The following is a 21,130-nucleotide window of genomic DNA, read 5'->3' on the forward strand; positions in this document are numbered from 1 at the left end:
TCTCTCTCTCTCTCTCTCTCTCTCTCTCTCTCTCTCTCTCTCTTTCAAATGAGCCAGGTGGTAATGGCAGACACCTTTAATCTCAGGACTCAGGAGGCAGAGACAGGAGGAGCTCTGAATCTGAGACAAACCTCAGACTGAGTTCTACAAAGTGAGTTTCAGGACAGCCACGGCTACACAGAGAAAGAATTTATTCATTTATTACATGTTGTTTGAAAATTGCTTTTGTTTGAGTTGGAGGTTGAGTCAGATATTTTCAGGAGGAATGTCCTTGTGTTAGCCTTAGGGTCATTTACACACTTCAGAAGTGTTTTCTGTCTCATTGACATATCTGATCTCTGTCCCTATTGTTAAGTGGAGCCTGCTGACCCAGCTGGCAGGGAGTGGGCTAGTCCAATTCATGCAAACACTGAGCTCTACTGCTCTCAGACAAGGCTCTTCTGCTTTGGGACGTGTGGACCTAGCCTCCTTTGTGCTCTCTGACTGCTGTAAGACGTCCTGATATCTACAGTCCATTCTACTGATCAGGGACCCTGACCACTGACTGCCGCTCTGCCGTCTCTGTTTTGTAACCTATAGGCAGTTAGGCCTCCAGAAGACCCCTTTTCTAAGAACCGAGGCGTAAATATACTCTGCTACCTGGGACAGGGGATACATTCATTCTTGTTTGTACTTAGTCTTTTCTTTTTGTTGCTGTTGTTGTACTTAGTCTTGAGTGCTTTGGTTTAGTGCCTTCAACTTTTGTGTTACTACAGATCATAGCATCTTCAATAGGGCCGTGAGAAATGAGCTTGTGGGTTTGATACTCGAGGATTTATTTCCTCTTCTCTTTAGAGTTCAAGCCCCTTCTCTGTGGTCATCATGCTGTAACTTTAGGTCATTGATTAGGAAAAGGGAAACTCTAATCCTCTCTTTAATAAATCACTATTGATCCAGCTAAATTTGAAATTTTGTTTGCTTCTTCCCATTCATCAGTTGTTCTGAATGTATCTTCAAAGTCAGTGCCTTTTTGACTAAGAGAACTTCATCCTTTTTAATTTTTGCAGGTTCCATTACAGCTTATAGAAAGCGTTGAATGCCGTGATATATTTCAGCTTCATTTGACATGCAAAGATTGCAAAGTTATCAGGTAGGTGGTGTGTTTGTGAGGCTGTGAAGTATTAGGGAAAATATTCTTTAAAGAGTTGTTAGTTTGTTAGGAAAATATCTTCTGAAGATCAACTTTGTTAAGATAATTTCTGACTAATCAGTGCCTAGAATATTTTATTTATAATGTATATTGGTATATAAACAGATACATTTTACTTGGAAATAATTTTAAATTTATAACACGTATAAAAACTAAAACAGTACAGTAGTATACCATTTATTCCTGTTAAAACTTTACCCCAATTTATTATTTGCAGAGCGTGTGTGTGTGTGTGTGTGTGTGTGTGTGTGTATACATATCTGTGTGTGTTTGTGTGTATGAGAGTTTGTGTGTGTGTTTGGCCTGTCACGTGCATGCACCCACCCAGAAGCTATCTCAGATCCCCGGATAAAAGACATACATATATTAGCTCATTTTTAAATTGGCTTATTGGCTCTGGGCTGGGGTCTTCCAAGTCTTCCACTGTTAGCGTGCCCTTACCTTCATTCCTTGCTCAACACCTCTAACTCTGCCCTCAGCTTAGTCGCTCAGTCCCTTTACTCCTAGCTCAGCACTTCAGCTTAGTTGTTCAGTTACTTGTTGTAAAGCTCATTGGTCTTGCTGCCCAAGACGCTTTGGGGCAGCTTTCCCTTTTCTCCAACATTTTAGAAAGTCTTCCCTTTAGTTCCCTAAGTCTATCCTGTTTCCTTCCCCAAGTCTCTCGATTCTCTCCTCTCTCCTAACCTGTGGGAACCTGGAAGTCCTGCCTCTTTCTTTCTCCCCAGCCATTGGCCACTGACATCTTTATTGATAGACCAAAAACTAGTTGCGGGTGGAGACTGTCTTAGTCAGGGTTTCTATTCCTGCACAAGCATTATGACCAAGAAGCAAGTTGGGGGTGGGGGGGAGGAAAGGGTTTATTCGGCTTACACTTCCATACTGCTGTTCATCACCAAAGGAAGTCAGGACTGGAACTCAAGCAGGTCAGGAAGCAGGAGCTGATGCAGAGGCCATGGAGGGATGTTACTTACTGGCTTGCTTCCCCTGGCTTGCTCAGCCTGCTCTCTTATAGAACCCAAGACTACCAGCCCAGAGATGGTCCCACCCACAAGGGGCCTCTCCCCACTTGATCACTAATTGAGAAAATGCCTTATAGCTGGATCTCATGGAGGCATTTCCCCAACTGAAACTCCTTTCTCTTTGATAACTCCAGCCTGTGTCAAGTTGACACAAAGCTAGCCAGTACAGAGACGTTTAGCAGATTCTCAATCAAAACATCAAACTTCCCCCCCATACAGCTTTCCTAGCACTAGAATATTTTCTCATAACCAGTACATCATTGTCAGTTTCACAATTTTACTTTGACAATACACTTGCCAAATGTACTGTCCTGCTCCAGTCATGTCCTGATAATATAGTTATGTTTTAATAGTTTGTTTCTCATCTTAAACTGTCTAGAGTTTCCTCAAAATTAAATTGAAGTTATGTGTCTGCAACTGAGAGACACACACACACACATTCCTTTTTAATGTATTGTGTTATATCCAGAGACAATGAATCCATTTGTCTCTTATTGATGAGTTTTGATTAGTCCAGTCAAAGTGTTACTCAATTTCTGTATAATTTCTACATTACTTGTAACTAATAAACTATCTATGGGAAACATTTTGAGAAAATGCAGATGTCTTGTTTCTCATCAAAATTTCTCTAACTTTAGCATTCATTCATGATTTTATTAAACCTAATTTTAACTCTGATGGTTGCAAAATGATTCCCAAAATATGTTTTTAATTTAGTAGTTCTAGTATGTTCCTGACATTTTTACTTTACTCCTTTGATCTGTTCTGTAAATACTGTATTAACATGTTGATGAACTACATTCACTGGGATAAAGGAAGGCTTTAGTGACCTCCATGTTAAGACAAACATTTACCATGCCTTTTTAGCTGCTCATGTTTGTCTTCCTGAAATTCTGTGTGCAGCCCTGGGTGGTCTGAGACTTACTCAGTACTCCTGTTTCAGCTTTCTAAGTACTGAGATTACAGGAACGAGGCACCTCACACCACACACACTGTACTTTTGATAGATAACTGATAGCCACTCAGATTTAAAAGCTCACTTAGTTTCCGTTTTTAGCACTACATTTAAAAATAGAATTAAAAGTTCTCAAACTAATTTGTATTAATTATTTTAATTTTAACCCTTTAGTGGTATACACTGAAAATTTCTATCAGTAATAGAATTGTTTTGTTCTCTGTATGGTTGCAGCTGAATGTTTGTGTGTCCTCTGCCTTATTTTGGATCTGTTGGTCCTGATTGCTGAGTAGCCAAATTTTAAAACCATCTCCCAACTGGCTATGAATAGTATTGTAGTCTGTTTTTTAGGATGACCTATTATATCACAGCAAGAGAAAAAGGATTTTTCTGAACATATTTCTTAAGAGAGATAAGTGTAGCCAGGTGGTGGTGGCGCACACCTTTAATCCCAGCACTTGGAAGGCAGAGGAAGGTGGATTTCTGAGTTTGAGGCCAGCCTGGTCTTCAAAGTGAGTTCCAGGACAGCCAGGGCTATACAGAGAAACCCTGTCTTGAAAAAAACAAGAGAGAGAGAGAGAGAAGGGGGGGGGGACACAGGAGAGAACTGTAGAACAAGCTAAAGAAGTAGGGTGAGACCTGATCATCACATTGACAAACTAGTACTTTGATAATCACTATTAATTACTTTTAGAAGAGATTCATTAGATCAAAATAATAGATTTTCCATATGTCCAACTTCCTTTTTTCTTTTTGCACCACTGGCTAAAATGTGTTGCATCTGTTTTTATTCTAAGTAGTAGTAAATGACTTACTCTGATGTTTTCTTCACTTGTCTTCATTATGGATAGACACTCTTGAAATGGTGACTTTTCTTAGACGTCATTATCGACTATCACCTGATGATGTTTATACCTGTTTTGCTTTGCGAAGGTGTCAGTTCCCAACCTTTGAGCAATGTCAGGATTGGCTTAAGAGATTGAACAATGCAATCCGACCACCTGGTAAAATAGAAGATCTCTTCTCATTTGCATACCATGCTTGGTGCATGGAGGTCTACGCCAGTGAAAAGGAGCAGCATGGAGACCTGTGCAGACCAGGTAGGCTAGACTTCTGAAGCTTTGCCCAAATGTTACATTCTCATTGCTGTGATAGAATACCTGACAAAGCAGCTTAACAATGGAGAGGGTCATTCTGTCTCATAGTTCATGACAGTCCATCATGGTGAGGAAGTTGAGGGGTCCTAGTCACTATTCTGTTGCTGTAAAGAGACAGCATGACCAAGGCAGTTGTTACAAAAGAAAGCATATAATTGAGGTGCTGGTCTACAGTTTCTGAGATTACTCTGTCATCATTATGGTGGGGAGCATAGCCATAGTCAGGTACACTTGGTGCTATATAAGTGACTGAACTACATTTTTATCCACAGGCACATATGTGTGTTCTCTCTCTCTCTCTCTCTCTCTCTGGCACATATGTGCTCTCTCTCTCTCTCTCTCTCTCTCTCTCTCACACACACACACACACACACACACACACACACACACAACCAATTTCTAAGATTAAAAGAATTACTTTATGTGTATGAATGTTTTGCCTGTGTTTATGTGTATGGACCATGCCTGTGCAGTGCGTGCGTGCGCGCGCGCGCACACACACACACACACACACACACACACACAAATAGCTCTGTCTCACTTGCTCACACACACACACAGATGCCATTTTAATGAAAGATAAGGAAAAAAGGTAAGAAAATAAAGTGAGAAATTAAGTATTTTTGCATAAATGTCCAAGACTAATCTGGTGCAAAGCCTACTAAATACTATTTAAACATGAAATGTTACTGAAAATGCACAGCTTCCTTCCATTAGGGTCCCATAATCCCCACAAGCCTCCTTATAGTCATTTTTGGCCTAGGAAGCTAATATATCAAACACCGGTTTTTTTTTTTCCCTTCCCCTGAAAAGCAGGAGATATGTTGTACTAAACTAATGGGAAAGTAATGGGACAAAGCTAGATGACAGAGATTGAAGGCGTGACTCCTGTAGGTTCCCATTTCATGATAAAGGCCAGAAAGTTTTCCCACATAAGCTTTTTTCCCTCTGAGTCTGACTTGTTTTGCTTAACAATAGTGGTGCCTAATTCTGTTTTCCTATATGTTGTCACAATAATAGTTTCTCTAATCCTGATTAAAATTCCATTGTAGTGGGTGAGGTAGCTCAATTGGTAAAAGCATTTGCTGTGCCAGCCCTATGACCTGAGTTTAATCAATAGGGCCCATGTGGTGGAGGGAGAGAGCTGACTCCTGCAAATTGTTCTCTGACCTCCACACAAGCATTGAGGCAAGCATGCCTCTCAAACACATTCAAATACATGTAAACATTCCTAATAAAAAAAAGTTCATTGTGCATGCACATCTTTTATTGATTCATCTGTTGTTAGACATTTAGGCTTGTTCCAGTTTCTTAGCTGTAGGGTCCTTTGGGTAAATACACTAGTTGAGTATTAGTCCTTACCTTCTACGAGCTGTTTGCTGCTGTGCTGTGTACTCCAAGCTAGCTGGCTCATAAGCCTCTGGGTGATTTCTCCTGTCTCCAGCTCTCCTGTGCACTCTGCGATTCCTGAGATGTGCAGCTGTTTGGCTTTTACGTGGGTTCCTGGAATCTGAACACAGGTTATCAGGCAAACACTTCTACAACCATCAAACCATTGCTCTAGCCTTTTAAAATGTCTCAGTTACTTTTAAGAAATGTGTATTGGACCAGTGAGATGGCTCAGTAGGTAAAGATGCATGTTGCCAAGCTTGGTGACTAGGGTTCTGTCCCCAGGACCAGAGAACAAGCTCCTGAAAGTTGTCGTTTGACTTCTACATACATATTGTAGTATGTACCCCCAGCACCATCAATAAATGTAATATTTACAAAATTAAAACCATTTGTTTTTATGTATGTTTGTATTGTTTACAGTTTGTATGTCAATATGTGTGTGTAAGAGTGTGTATGTGTGTGTGCATGACTGTGTTTTTAATATTTTATTTGTTTGAGACGGTGTGGCTGTCCTTGAATTCATGCTATAGACCAGGCTGACCTTGAATTCATGGAGATCTGCCTGACTCTCCCGCCAGTATTAAGGGTGTGTACTGCCACTGCCTATAAATACAGCTATAAATGTTACTTTTAGACATGCCTCCCAAATGTTCTGATTTTATTCTTATTTGATTCTAGAAATTTTACAGTTTCTTCCCTGGTTTCTTTAGTGACTTACTAAGAGTCACTCAGTTCTCAAATTTATTTATACAGTTTCTGTATTGACTCTTGTTAATGACTTCTAGTTTTATTGCATGTGACCTGTGAAGATATTAGAATTTATTTCAGTTGTTAGTTAGGTTCTTGTTAAGATGTGCTTTATATATAGAATGTGGTCTGTTTCAGAAGTGGTTTCAGGAATTACTGGAAGAATATATATTTTGTAGAAGTCTGTTACATTCATTTGGTCTAAGATGTAATTTAACTCTGAAGTTTCTTTGTGGATTTTTATTTAGATGGTATGTCTAAAGGTGAGAGTTGGTTATTGAAGTTACCCACAGTTATGGTATCAGGAACTATATGACCTTTTGTGTTCATTAATGTTTGCTTTATAAAATTGGAAGCCCCAACATTTTACGCATATGTACTGTTATATCTTTTTGGTAAATTGTTTGGTAAATTGTTCTCTTTATCAGTATATTGACTTTCTTTATCTCTTCTGGCTATTTTGATTTGAAGTCTGCTTTATCAGAATGAGAATAGTAGTAACTATTCTCCCCTGTTTGGGCCTTCTGTTTTTTTGTTTTGTTTTGTTTATTCATATATAGACTTCCATCCTCTGAATTTCTTTTTCTTTTCTTTTTTTTTTTTTTGTTGACTTTCTTTTTCTTTTTTCTCTTCTTCCATCCTTTAACTTGCCAGTCAAATGTGTTTCTTGTTCACCACAGATAGTTGAATCTTGTCAGCTAGTCCAGTCAGCTAGTCTAGCATCCTTTTATTAGTAAGTTGAAGCCATTTACACTTACAGTTATTATTAAAAGGTGTTTACTAATTGCTTGTGTGGTTATTATGTTCCTCTCCTGTTAATTTTAAGGGTTTGCTGTTTTACTGTGTTGGGCATGATAAATTCCTCTCTAGTTCTCCAGTGTTCATTTAGTCTCATGAACTTTATTCTTCCCGGTGCACTTGGGACTGAAAATGTCCTCTTTTCCTTCTCAGTGAATAGTGCTCCTATAATTATCTTCTGCAGTTTTGGCTGGGTAGTCATCAAGTGCTTTAGTTCATGCTTGTTTGGAAATGAGTTAGGTCTTCAGTTTTAAGAGATGGCTTTGCCGGCTATAGCAGTCTTCGTTGGCAGTTATCTACTGTAAGGGCTTGAAATAAATCATAGCGTGGTTACCTGCTCTTAGGGTTACTGAGGAGGAGTCTTAGAATATTCCAGTGTGTTTGCCATTGTTGGGTGAGCTGTTTTTCTCTTAACAGTTTATATTATTTCTTGCTTTATATTTTTGATACTTGACTCTATACATATTAGAGGAGTTCTCTGATGATGTCTGTTTGAGATTTTGAATATCTCTCGTATTTGAATGTCCTTTCTCTGGATTTTGGAATTTTTGTTACTATTTCATTGAACATACTCTATAGCTTTAGTATCGATTGATCGACTGTGTGTGTTTATGAGTGTGTATAGTGTATTCGGGTACCTTTTTGAGGCAGGGTCTTCCTGTGAACATGGAGCTAGGCTGACAGCCAGTCAGCAGTAGCACTCTGTCTCTGCACCCTTGGTGACGAGGTCACAGATGCACTGCTTATGCTGGGGTCTGACTCTAGTCCTCATGCGTGAGCAGCAGGCACCTTTAACTGCTGGGCAGTTCTTCAAGCCAACCTTTAGCTTTTAGTCTCTGCTTCTTCTGTCCTGTAGATCGCAGGTTTGGTAGTGTCTCAGTATTGATCAGTGTTATATTTATATTTGGTTTTTGAGATAGGGTGTCACTATATAGTCCTGGCTGTCTTGAAACTCCCTATTTAGACTAGACTGACGTTGAACTTAGAGATCCATCTGTTTCTGCCTCTTGAGTATTGGGATTAATGTGTGTACCACTATACCTGGTTCTTTATTTTTATTTGTGCTTTAATCTGGTCTTTTCTTGACCTTGGCCTCAGTCCCTGATATTCTTCTGCATGGTTGGTCTGTGGTAATGCCTTCTACTGTTTTTATTTTTTAAGTCTGACTCACTAAGCTCTTCATTTCCAACTTTTTTTTTTTCTAAAATAACATTCTTCTTGCTGAATATTTCTTCCATGTTGTTTTATCATCCATGTTGCTGATTTTTTTTTTGTCCACTTTGCTGACTTTGTGCTCCCTGCTGATTTCCTCTTTTGCTCTTGAATTTAGTTCATCTGCTGCTTGCATGTTCTTTGACGCCATCAGATCATTTTTGCCAGTAAACTTTGATTTTTTTCATCTGTCAGTATCTTTGAATTCAGTAGTTGAGGAGTTAGAATATTCTATCTTTTCATGTTTCTTCTGTTCCTAGTTTGTGATTTGTGAATCAGGTGGTTTGATGTCCCTTCTGGTTGTATTTGTGTATTAAATTCTTAGCGAGAAGCTTATTCTTGGAGCCTTACTCACACTAAGAGAGGAGAAAATGTCAATGTCAAACCACACAAGGTAAATCACTTGAACGTGATTAAGTTCACTCCTATATTAGTAGTGACTGGTGGACAGAATATGACAAAACTAATGTAGACCGTGCTGTGAGGTTGTAACTACTCAGGGCAACCAGCCACACTAAATGGATGAGATGACGAAGGCAGGGAAAGGTTGAATATAGAGAAAAAGACAAGTGAGTAAGCTATGGATGGGGAAAGAAAATAGGAGATTTAGAAAATAAAATAAAAGTAACAGTAAAACAAAAAAGATATCCTACTTGTGAGAATGTTTTTTTTAGAAATTAGATGAGGGGATGGAGAGATGGTACATGGGTTTAAAGCACTTGTTGCTCGTGCAGAAAACTCAGGTTCAGTTCCAGCATTTACATGGTGGCTCACAATCCTCCATAACTCTAATCCCAGCGATCTGACTCCTTCTACTGTCTTCTGAGGCACCAGGCAAAATAGTGGTGTGGTGTGTAGGCTTAGATTTTTTTAAAACCTACTTTAGTAAGTGTACTTAAATGCTTTAACCTCCCTTCTAGCCAGCCACCCACCAGAGGTAATGGAAAAGAAAGGTTAGTAGGCTAAAGGAGGATGTGAACCTGTTTAGAAATAGTTCTTTGGAGAGAATCCAATCTGCGATGTCAGGATATTAGCAGTTCAGTTCACAAGAATCAGCAGCAGTAGCTCAGTCCACTTGCAAACACTATTCATGAATCAGCAACAGCAGTTTGATCCAGAAGAAACTGCAAAACTCTGCCAATTGGCCCAAGTTGACTGGCATTCCACCAGAAGTTCTTTGGTGCGTTTCTCTCTATGAAGTCACAACAAACTGTGACCAGCAAAGAGTGGCAAGGAGAACCAATACCACACAGCATAGTCAGAGAAGACCAGCATCAGTCAAGCCCAACGCTCATCAGCAGAGTGGCAAGGAGAACCAATACCACACAGCAGCGCCTACTGTCTGTTGGGTTATAATTATACCCTTTCCAAATATCACACATTCTTTAAACCATCCTCTTTAGCAAAACATCACATGCCCTTTTTCCAGGCAGCTTCCAGAAAACACCATTTGTCTGTTCTCAACAAAACATCCTCCTATATGCCTGCTTCAGCAAAAACATAAGACAGTTACCAGAAAAATACCACAACTGAGTCTCCAAAGAAATCAGAAGTTTCCACCTTTGTGGTGCACATGCATACCATACATACAAAATAAAACATATAAATCCTAAAACATGTAAGTAAATAAAACATATAAATCTAAAAAATTTTTAATTAAATAAATGTAAAGTAGGAATAAAATTTTAAATATGGGCCAGTGAAATGTTTCAGCAGGTAAAAATGCTTGCTGCTAGCCGGCGTGGTGGCGCACGCCTTTAATCCCAGCACTTGGGAGGCAGAGGCAGGCAGATTTCTGAGTTTGAGGCCAGCCTGGTCTACAGAGTGCCAGGACAGCCAGGACTATACAGAGAAACCCTGTCTCGAAAAACAAAAACAAAAAAAACAAAACAAACAAACAAAAAAATGCTTGCTGCTTACAATCTGAGTTTGATCTCTAGAAGTCAAGACAGGAGAAGAGAATGGACCCCCCACAAGTCTGACAAGTCACACGTGTACCACGAACCTGCGTTTATACATAAAATAATCATGAGAAGAAATACATAAATAAGAATAAAAGCAGGACACGGGGAGTACGCTTGTAATTCTAGTAATGGGGAGACAGAGGCAAGAGGATCAGCCTGCATACCAACCTAGGCTGTGTTTGACACCCTGTCTCCAAAACCATTAAAAAAAAGTCACAATAACTATTAAAGTAGTATAGGGAGAAAAATAATGAGAAATATAAGAGGAAACATAAAGAGATGGAAGGAAACACTATGCTAGATTAACTTATGAAGAAATAAGAAATAAAGACATAGAAGGTGGAGCTTCAGTGATAACTAAGTCAAGAGCACTGGCTACTCTTTCTGAAGACTGGGGTTCTATTCCCAGCACCTACATTGCAGCTCACAACTATCAGTGACTTCTGTTTTGGGGAATTCTATGCCTTCTTCTGGACTATGGGCACCAAAATATAAAATAAAATAAAATAAAATAAATATAAATATAAAAAATTACGTATTTTATGTATATGGGTACTTTGTTTCCATATTCCTCTGCACACCAGAAGAGGGCATTGGATGCCATTATAGTCAGCTGTGAGTCACCATGTGGGTGCTGGAAATTGAATTCAAGACCTCTGAAAGAACAACTAGTGCTCTTAATTGCTGAGACATCTCTCCCCCTCCTCAAGATATCTTGTAACAAACTCGAAATCGCCACAATTTCACAGCGTTGTCTTTTATATTAAAGCCTCCCTGTTGATTGTTCCTGAGGGCCAATACTCCTTACAGTTTGTAGACAGATGGCACTTCTGTTCAGAGAGCCTTTTTTCTTGTTTGGGAGCCTACTATGTTGCTTCTAAAACTCTTCAAATGTACCAGATTCAGCTGTTATCTCTTCTCGCCTGTCTGAACGTCATCTTTTCTGAGCTCTTCCTCCAGAAGCCTAAACTCAAGAGAAGATGTTTAAATGGGACATAGTTTTATAGAATTGGCCCTCATCCAAGCAGTCAGTGTTTTTCTGTTCTGAAGCTCATCTCCCAGGGAGAACAAAAGTTTATCCTTCTCTCCAGAGCAGTCGGCTGTGTGCTTTTGTTTGTTGTGCTTTCTTGTAGCCCTGCCCCCATTCGTTTTATAGCTTTCAACTCCGGTTGCACAAATCAGGAACCTGCTCAGTGGTTTTGTTTAGTAAGTTACTGCTCTAGAACCATGCACTTCCTAAGGAGGAAAGCACTTTAGATTTTGGTCTGGCTCTGCCTTTGTTGTGGTATCTCAAAGAATAAAGAGCCACATTTAAGAGAGATGTAGCCAGGTTATAGCTAGGTATAAGGGGTGTTGTTACAGACCCCTAGGGTATCTTTTAATAATGGCTGTTTCCTGGGGTTCTGATCACGGGCAGTGGCCACTTGCCTGATTGCTTTCAGTCTCTGAAAACCTGAAGGCATTTCCTAGTCTATTTGCAGTTTGACCTGAGCCAAGCTGACACAGTTATCGCACTGGGTATGAAGTTTCCACTGAGGAACTAGGGACGCCTAAGTAGCCCCTGTTAAAATTGGAACTGCAGTGTTATAATATATGCATTGTCTTAGCTTTCTAATACTCAGGAAACTCCCAGGTTCTGAAAGGTGACCCAGAGGGTTTCAGATAAAGAATTTTACATCTAAGTTACCAATCTTGGTGATTTAAGATGGTTTTTTTTTTTTTTTTCTTTTTATGTATACTGTCATTCTGAGTGTGGAAGTAAACTAGTAGTTTGTTTATTTACAAGAAAGTACGTGGGTTTCCGGGCCAGAGACATGTGTTATACTAATCTCCTTAGACTGTTCACCCTCTAAAGAAATGAGTACAGCGAATGAGCACAACTGTATTCACAGAGTTTAAGTAATACACCACCCCTCGAGATGGGATCTTGCTATAGCCCTGGATGGCCTAGAATTTATTTTGTAGACTAGGCTGGTCTCAAACTCACAGAGATACAACTGCCTCTGTCTTCTGAGTGTTGGGATTAAAGGTATCCAGTGACTAAGATGACATAATTCTTGATCTGTTATTCTTCTTTCCTTTCTGTAGTCTTAACCTGCCCCCCCCCTTTTTGACTAAAGGTAAATATGTGTTATCTATTTATATATTCCTGCCTTTAAAACAATTGAAATAGAATAGAGCAAAGGTAGTGGTGGTTTTGTTTTCAGTTTGCAAAGTGGTATTTATTTCTTTGTTTTTGCTGTTTGTCTCTGTCTCTAGGGGAACATGTGACGTCAAGGTTTAAGAATGAAGTGGAGCGGATGGGTTTTGATATGAACAATGCCTGGAGGATTTCCAACATCAATGAGAAATACAAGTGAGTTACATGGATACTTGTAGACTGTGTTTCACAGCTAAGCTAGTACCTTTAACAGAAGGCCCAATTCTCAGGTGGCAAAACATTAAATTCAGGTACTTTGAAATAGAATTTTGTTTATTAACTCTAAATTCATGCTTTTCAGAGTTCCTTTTGAACCTTCTGCTTAATATTTCTGGAGTGGAAAATGATCCTTGCATAATAAGTTCTTGAAGCCTTTCTTTTAACCTCTGTAGGCTTCCTTTCTTCCTGCATGTCCTATGCTTCCTGTGGGCAGTAGTGTGTATTCGTCACTACTTTCTTTTAACCTCTGCAGGCCTCCTTTCTTCCTACCCCTGCATGTCTGCATGTCCTATGCTTACTGTGGGCACTAGTGTGTATTCGTCACTACTTTGGCATTATGGAAGCAGTGGGCTTAAAAGCAAGAATAAACACATGCTCTTGCGTGTGTGTGTGTGTGTGTGTGTGTGTGTGTGTGTGTGTGTGTGTGTGTGTTCACACACCTGTGCAGGTGTAGACAGAGGCCAGTAGTTTGTGAATTTCATTTGTTGCCTTAGTTTTGAGCCAGGGTCTCTCACTGAACTTGGAGCTTGTTGGTTCAGTAAGACTAGTTGACCAGCAAGCTCTAAGGAACCTCTTGTCTCTCTCTACCCACCCAGTCCTGAGATTCTAGGCATATACTAGCACACCCAGCTTTTTACATGGGCACTGGGGATGCTCATGATAGCATAGCACAAACACTTTTCCTACTGACTCATATCCCCAATCCCTCATTGCTAATCTTAATGACAAATGTCCTCAACTGTGATCACTAAATGCTAACACTATTATTAAATTCATTCATTACCTGTTTCCTTAAAACTTAACACATGTAAGTGCTTTGGTGAGAAAGGGTGGCTAAATACTGGGATTTGGTCAGAGTTTCTGTGAAGCAGTCCAGGAGACTAGATGAATATATTCTACTCATATGTTCCATCCTTTGATCTTTTCAGTTACCTCAAATTATAATACCCATTTTCTTGGTCTCTTCCATTTTTCACTGGAAAGTCTACCACTCATTGCAACTCTTCACATGGGGCCTTACCAAGAAGTTAAGAACCTGGAGGTTACAAAGACACGAGAACTTCACATGGAGCTGTTGTCAGAGGCAGGTTGGAGGACAGAATAGCCATAGAAATCTAAGGTTACATAGGCTTTGCTGACTGGAACCTTCTTTTCTTACACTGGGACTGTTTACCAACAGTGAGAAGAGCTAACTTCTGAATAGAACAGGTGTGGTGTCTGCTGGACAGTGAGCATAGAAATCCAGTTCATAGGGACAAGTCAGCCTCCACTGCTAACAAGTGAGAGCCAGATCTAGTCTTGAACATAAAATAAAAAGAACACGACAAGCTATTAGAGTAGTTGCTGTGGTCACTGTCACAGGTCATTTCAAAGAGTTTGAGCCGGGCGGTGGTGGCGCACGCCTTTAATCCCAGCACTTGGGTGGCAGAAGTAGGTGGATTTCTGAGTTCGAGGTCAGCCTGGTCTACAGAGTGAGTTCCAGTAGGGCTACACAGAGAAACAAAACAAAACAAAGAGTTTGGGTTTTAGGAAGTTTGTGTAGCTTATTCTCAGTCACAACCATCCTTCTGGCTCAGTGGCTTTTAAATTTCTGGTTCTTTATCTTCTAGAAATTGAGAGGAATGAACGAGATGTAGTGTTGAGTAATCAAAACCTTTATGTCTCAAGTCTCCTTCTGATGCATAGAGTAGGGCAGGGTAATGGAGGTGATGGTATCTTAGTTAAGGTTTCTATTGCTGAAATAAAACACCATTACCAATAAGCGAGTTCAAGAAGAAAAGGTTTATTTTGCTTATATTTCCACATCATAGTCATCAAAGGAAGTCAGCACATGAACTCCAGGTAGGAACCTCAGGGCAAGAACAGAAGCCGTTGATAAGTATTGCGTACTGGTTTATTCTCCATGGCTTGCTCAGCTGATTTCTGTACCATCCAGGATCACCTCTCCAGTGGGCTGGACCCTCCCACATCAATCATCAGTCAAGAAAATGCCTATAAGCCAGTCTTATGAAAGAATTTTCTTACCTTTTCTTCTCACATGTCCCCTAGCTCTTGTCAAGTTGACATAAAAACTAGCCAGCACAGATAGTTTTTGAGTTTTAGGATTAAATTTCATACTGCTTTTAGTGTTCAAAAGGAAGATTACCTAGTGATACTGTCCTGTAAATAAAATAAATTTGACTAGAACGCAAAAACACCTTTTGTTTTAAAATGAGCGAGCAAAGGACTGAAAGTGCGAGGAAGAGAGAACAGGAAATAGTTTCTCCTCTAGTGTATTTTATAGAAATCATGGTTAATAGTTTGCTCACATTACTGATTTGGCTCATTGAGATTATTAGTGTTTATTGCATCTCTATAACTCCTGATTGTACTTGTTACTGAAAATTAGGACATCCCTGGACCTGGAGAGATGGCTCAGTGGTTAAGAGCACCATCTGCTCTTCCAGAGGTCCTGAGTTCAATTCCCAGCAACCACATAGTAGCTTATAACCTTCAATAATGAGATCGGATGCCCTTTTCTGGTGCATCTGAAGATAGCTACAGTGTACTCACATATATAAAATAAATAAATAAATCTAAAAAAAAAAAAAAAAAAAAAAAAAAGAATTAGGACATCCTGGTTCAAGTCAAGTGAGAAGTCAATTTGAAGAGGCCATCTGACTTTGTCCTTTTCATGCTTCATTTTGACAAAGAGCCTGGAAGACTAAGAGAGGTGACATAGATATTTCTTTCTGTACTTAGACACACACACAATTTACAACAGATAATTTTAATGGAGAAGGAGAATGTCCCTCAACTCTCATTTTTTTATTGTTAGATTATCAGGTTCCAAAAGGCAGCACCAGATTGAACCATCAAAGATAATTTGTATAATATAAGCAAGCATTATGGCTACCTATTCTGGTAAGGAGACCAGAACCTCAAACAATGCCCCCTTGATTTCTCGTCTGCTTTTTTTTTTTTTTCTCCTGTACTAGCAAATGATATTAGACCTTGAACATGCTAGGCAAGCACCGTCATTGCCTTTGTAACTGGCTTTGTAATGGCATGAGTAGTCCTGTGCCCCTCATGTCCTATCCCTCTGCCCCTCTCTCATTCCATCTTCTCCCCCTTTTCTTTCCTTCTCACCACCATTCTCTTCTTTCCAACAGATTATGTGGTAGTTATCCACAAGAGCTCATAGTACCTGCTTGGATCACTGACAAAGAACTGGAAAGTGTGGCAGGCTTCAGATCCTGGAAGCGCATCCCTGCTGTCATCTACAGGTATGTAAGCCAGACCAGCTCCAGGTTCTTCTTCCCTACTGCTCACTGTCCTGACAGCTGCTGACCTGATAGCGTCCCTGGCAAGTGCCTGCTTCCTCATTGCTAAAGCTGTGCCTACAGAAAGAAAAACACCAGCACTCACTGTGTCCGGAGCAGAAGCAGCTGGCTATGCAGGTGAACCCTGATGAGAATATTTCAATAGAAAAGTGTCTGGGCCACCTGCTGCAATGCACAACTTTAATCCTAGCACTCAGGAGATAGAGACAGGTGGATAACTGCGACTTTAAGATTAGCCTGGTCTATGTAAGAACTTCCAGGATAGGCAGGGGTACTATACAGGGAGACCCTATCTTTAAAAAAAGGTAAAAATAATATTTTTTTCTTATATTCATTGCATTTAGCTTCAGATATTTAACAGGACTTTTGTGTTAAAAGGTTGGTCAGATTTAGAATAGAGCTCAATGAACTCTAATGGTGTTTGTGATTGTCACTTTAACATGTGACATGTGGAAGGAAGGACTCTTTTTTTTTTTTTTTTTTTTTTTTAAGATTTATTTATTTATTATATGTAAGTACACTGTAACACCAGATGAGGGCATCGGATCTCATTACAGGTAGTTGTCAGCCACCATGTGGTTGCTGGGATTTGAACTCAGGACCTCTGGAAGAGCAGTTGGTGCTCTTAACCACTGAGCCATCTCTCCAGCCCGGAAGGAAGGACTCTTGTTTTGAGATGAATTAGAATCAATTGTGGCTAGACAGAAAATTTCAGAGACGCAAGACATGAGAGCTATAGTGTAATATCTTGTGGGGAGACATGGACAACCCTCTATAAATCCCAGATAGGACACTGACTACAGACCTAAGAAATGGTTCCACCTGAGGAAACTATCTTGCTGACCATGGGGAGCTTTTAAGGTCACTTCTAAGAGTGTGGGTGAAGAATGAGTTGGAGGGATATAGAAGATTCAGAAGTAGCTAGATCCCTGGAAGACTCCCCAGAGTGGTAACTCGTGACAGCCGCATTACTGGCATTAGCTAGACATTACAGGCATGTCTACCAAAGTTTTCTTCCCCAGCAAGTGTTTACTGCTGTTAAAACCCTTGGAGAGGTGCATATTCTGATGTCATGAGCTTCTTACAAGCCTTCCTCTTCCTGCATAAGGGATTTTTACTTTGAGGGAATAGTATCTATATAAGGGCTAAGGGTGTACATTTTAAAAAGGGGTTGGTGATACACAGATGTGCTGTAGTATGTAAATGAGGGCCTCTTAACACTTTAATGCCTTTAAATTATATTTGAAATAGAGTATATACTTAAGTACTACTAGCTTTATAAGTTAGTGACCAATCTGCTGTTACAGTCATGTTAAATTTTGAGGAAGTCATATTGTGTCTTGAAATGTTAACATTCTCCATTTTACTTTTTGGTTTGTAGACCTTTTAGTTAAAAGGTGCTACACCAGGAGCTATTGCACTCCAATATTGAGGCTCTAGGAAGGTATATTTCTTGTGACATTCTTAGGAAGGTAACCAGCTTGCCTATTGAAGGCAAATACTGATGCCACCCTGAATACTGAACGTGAAGGACACTGCCTGTGACTCAGTAGGACCCATTAAGCCTTCAGTGTCCATTTTCATCAGTTTTGTTTTCAGACACCAAAGTAGGTCACCAAATTTACCTGTCACTCAGGCACTGAGAGTGACATGGAATTAGAGAACAGGGGAAGTTGAAGGGATTTGGAGGCTGGGAAACAGCTGGCTGCTGTTCGGACCAACAGCTGTGGTAGATTGGCTGCCTGGCATTTATGAGACTTGTGACTTGGAGCAGAAGGGGGAAGTACTCTTTCTGAGTAAAGGGCTTGCAGTAAAAGCCATTCATTTTTCTCTTTTTAGGCAGAAAGCTTAAGTATGCTAGTTAAGAAGAGCTCCTTAGAATACATTTTTTGTTTGTTTTGTTTTGTTTGGTTTTTTTATTTACCTTTTTTTCTTTCTTTTCTATAATTCAATTCTAGAAGGCATGAGTTCTGGGGTTCCCCATTCTAGATACCTAGAATATGTGCATAAGTGGAAATGTCACCATCAATCCTTGAGAGAAAACCTGTCAAGATTGTGGTTGAAAGTTCTTGGTATAGTCCTGTAAATCAAGCAGGCTTCCTGGAGCTGCTCTCTCTATCGAAGGACATGTGTCTTATGTCTCTTATCTCAGAATTGGATCCCTGTGTTGTGTAGTTTTGTTAGGTGTGTGTTGAAGAATGTTCAGGACACTCCACCACTTTTCAGTGCCAGCAGAGATAATGTCTTAGTCATTGTGACCAAGGCAACTCTTACAATAGAAAGCATTTAACCGGAGGCTACAGTTTCAGAAGTTTAGTTCCTTCGCATCATGGCAGGGAGCATGGCTGCACTCATGGCTCTAGAACAGTCGCTGTGAGCCAGGCCAAGAGGGGGGGGGGACAAGGTTTGGCATGGGATTCTTTTTTTTTTTTTTTTTTTTTTAAACTTTAAAGCCAATCCCCAATGACACACTTCCTCCAACAGGTCATACCTGTTCCAACAAGGCCACAGCTTCTAATCCTTCTCAGATAGTGGCATTCCTTATGACTAAGCATTTAAGTATATGAACCTGTGGAAGCCATTCTCATTCAAACCACCATAGGTAGCAAAATGCCCCTAAATCCAGCATTTCCCAGATTTAGTTATGCATGCACTGCAGCATTGATTTCTGTGGTCATTAGCAGCAGTTACTTTGCAATGCTGGCCTGAACCAGTACCTGATTAGAGCTACAGAGCTGCTCTAACACAGGAAGATCTTGGGAGACTCTGTCTGTTGTGCAGCTCACAGCATCTCCGTGTACATGGTGATCCTTACCAGATAGGGAGCTTGCCTGACCATTGGATTAGAGGCAGTTAAGACCATTGCATTTTCATGTACAATGGAAGCATTCCATGTTTTAGTAAGTTGTTTTTTTTTTTTACTAGACCTTTTATCTTTTTGCATTTTAGCAAGTTCTGTTAAGGTGGTAAAATGTCTGTTTTATCTAATTTTCTTTTTCTTTTTTTCTTTTCTGTTTTGGTTTTTCAAGAGAGGGTTTCTCTGTATAGCCCTAGCTGTTCTGGAACTCACTTTGTAGACCAGGCTGGCCTTGAACTCAGAAATTCGCTTGCCTCTGCCTCCCAGGTGGTGGGATTAAAGGCATGTGCCACCACGCTTTCATGCAGTACAAAACTTTTCGGGAGATCAATTACTGCTACTTGTAGAGACCCAGTTGGCCCTGAAAACCCAAGACCAGAGTGCCATCTACTCTTCTGTCTGTGTGCTAGGAAACCTTGCAGAGACAGGGGACTCTCAGGAAAGGTCCCTTCACCCTTTTCTGGGAAGTTTGCAGTCATTCAGATCTGTGGTTTTTCATCCTGGTAGGGAGATGCAGCAAGAATCATGGAATTTCACATCATTTGTTTGATTTGAGTGTAAGCCAGTGCGGTGTTGGTAATGATGTGTCCTGTGAGCTGTCCGCCACTCACAGTGAGGGGGAATTGAAAACCTGTAAGCAGACTACTCTAGTGGGATTTGCTACCACCACTTTTAATCTAGTGCTTATGAATTTAAGGATTATATTTTCTCACGTTATTTCCTAAAAAAGGAAAAAGGAATGGAATACTGCGTTCTGTGTAAACCCATCTGTACTCTCTGTGTGCAGGTTTGCATGTGCAAATTTAAGAACATTTTAAAGAATATGGGCATTTTCTTCAATATATAGAATTGGTAGAATTTTTGCTTACCAGATTTAAAAGTATTTATTGGGGCTGAAGAGTTGTCTAAGTGGCAAAGAGCACTTGCTGCTCTTTCAGCACCCCAACCCCCACCCCACCTCCACCCCACCTGTACTGGGCTTCACAGCTGCCTTTAATTGCAGCTCCTGGAGGTCTTTGTCCTTTCCTGGGCTCTCTCCCTACACACACACACACACACACACACACACTAAACAAATAAAATTTTATAAATCTTTTAATTAAAAAATATTTTTGCTCTATTTGTGTGTGTATGTGTGTGTATACAAGCACACATGCCACAACACATGTGGTCCAGCTTTGTTGAGTCAGTTGCCTTCTTCTACGTTTACATGAGTTCAGGCATATAGTGGATCCAGGCCTGTGCTTTAACCACTGAGCTCTCCATTTTTATAGCAGAGATTACTCTTAGAACTTAAGGAAGCTTTAGATATGCTAATACAATCTAGCAATCTTTAGTATATTACATTTAGAGTTGTGTTAACTCACCTCTACAATCAATGTTACTGTATTTTCATTGTACAGAATGACACCTCACACTCACAGGCAGTCATTCCTAACTTTCCCAACTGCTCTATCCCAAGCCAGGAATGCACTGTTTCTCTAGATTTGCCTATTCTGACTATGTAATAAGTCTTAACAACTCATGTCCTTTGTGATGGGCTCACTTCACTCTATGTGACACTTTCCAATTTATCTATGGCATAGCATGGGTCTGAACTTTGTTTTTTACAACTTAATATTACATTTTTCCAACTTTTTAATTGACATACTGGAAAACATGTGAAAATTTAGTATCATCTCAGAATGGACTCTGAGAATCCTTTCTAGCTTTGGAAAAGAATCTGTCCAAGTATAGTTTACTGGGATTGTGATTTCTTCCCTCTGAGACGCTTGAACAAGCATGGCTGGGTCATCCAGTACTGTGTCCATAGTAAGACTAAATTGTGACTTGTGACATCTCAGGAGAGCTGTATAAAGGATTTCACTGTAGGCCAGGAGAGTGTTGTACTTGCAGAGATGGGATGTGTTTGAAAAGAATCATCAAGCCAGCAGTAGTGAATATATGGATGCTGCAGTAGACCTTCAGAAGTGAGGCAGAATAGTTTGTTTTGTACCTTAGCATCTTGCATGTGTTGGATTCAGTATCAGAAATGAGGTGTTTGTACTTAATTATTACATAGTAGAACTGGTATAATAGTCATAGATTTTTTTTTTTT

At 39.9% G+C, this 21,130-nt stretch overlaps 1 protein-coding gene across 5 annotated transcripts in view; it reads left to right on the forward strand.

Moving 5' to 3' along the window:
• Mtmr3 (myotubularin related protein 3) overlaps positions 1 to 21,130 on the forward strand; it is a 110,993-nt gene that overhangs the window by 71,142 nt on the left and 18,721 nt on the right. For all 5 annotated transcript variants that reach the window (XM_029544969.1, XM_029544968.1, XM_029544970.1 and 2 more), the window contains 4 exons: positions 1,047 to 1,129; positions 4,097 to 4,263; positions 12,693 to 12,789; positions 16,005 to 16,118. In XM_029544969.1, coding sequence (XP_029400829.1) covers positions 1,047 to 1,129; positions 4,097 to 4,263; positions 12,693 to 12,789; positions 16,005 to 16,118 — 461 coding nt within the window. The remainder of the gene's footprint in view (positions 1 to 1,046; positions 1,130 to 4,096; positions 4,264 to 12,692; positions 12,790 to 16,004; positions 16,119 to 21,130) is intronic.

The sequence above is a fragment of the Mus pahari genome, chromosome 13 (genome assembly GCF_900095145.1).
Source record: "Mus pahari chromosome 13, PAHARI_EIJ_v1.1, whole genome shotgun sequence".
Classification (NCBI taxonomy): domain Eukaryota; kingdom Metazoa; phylum Chordata; class Mammalia; order Rodentia; family Muridae; genus Mus; species Mus pahari.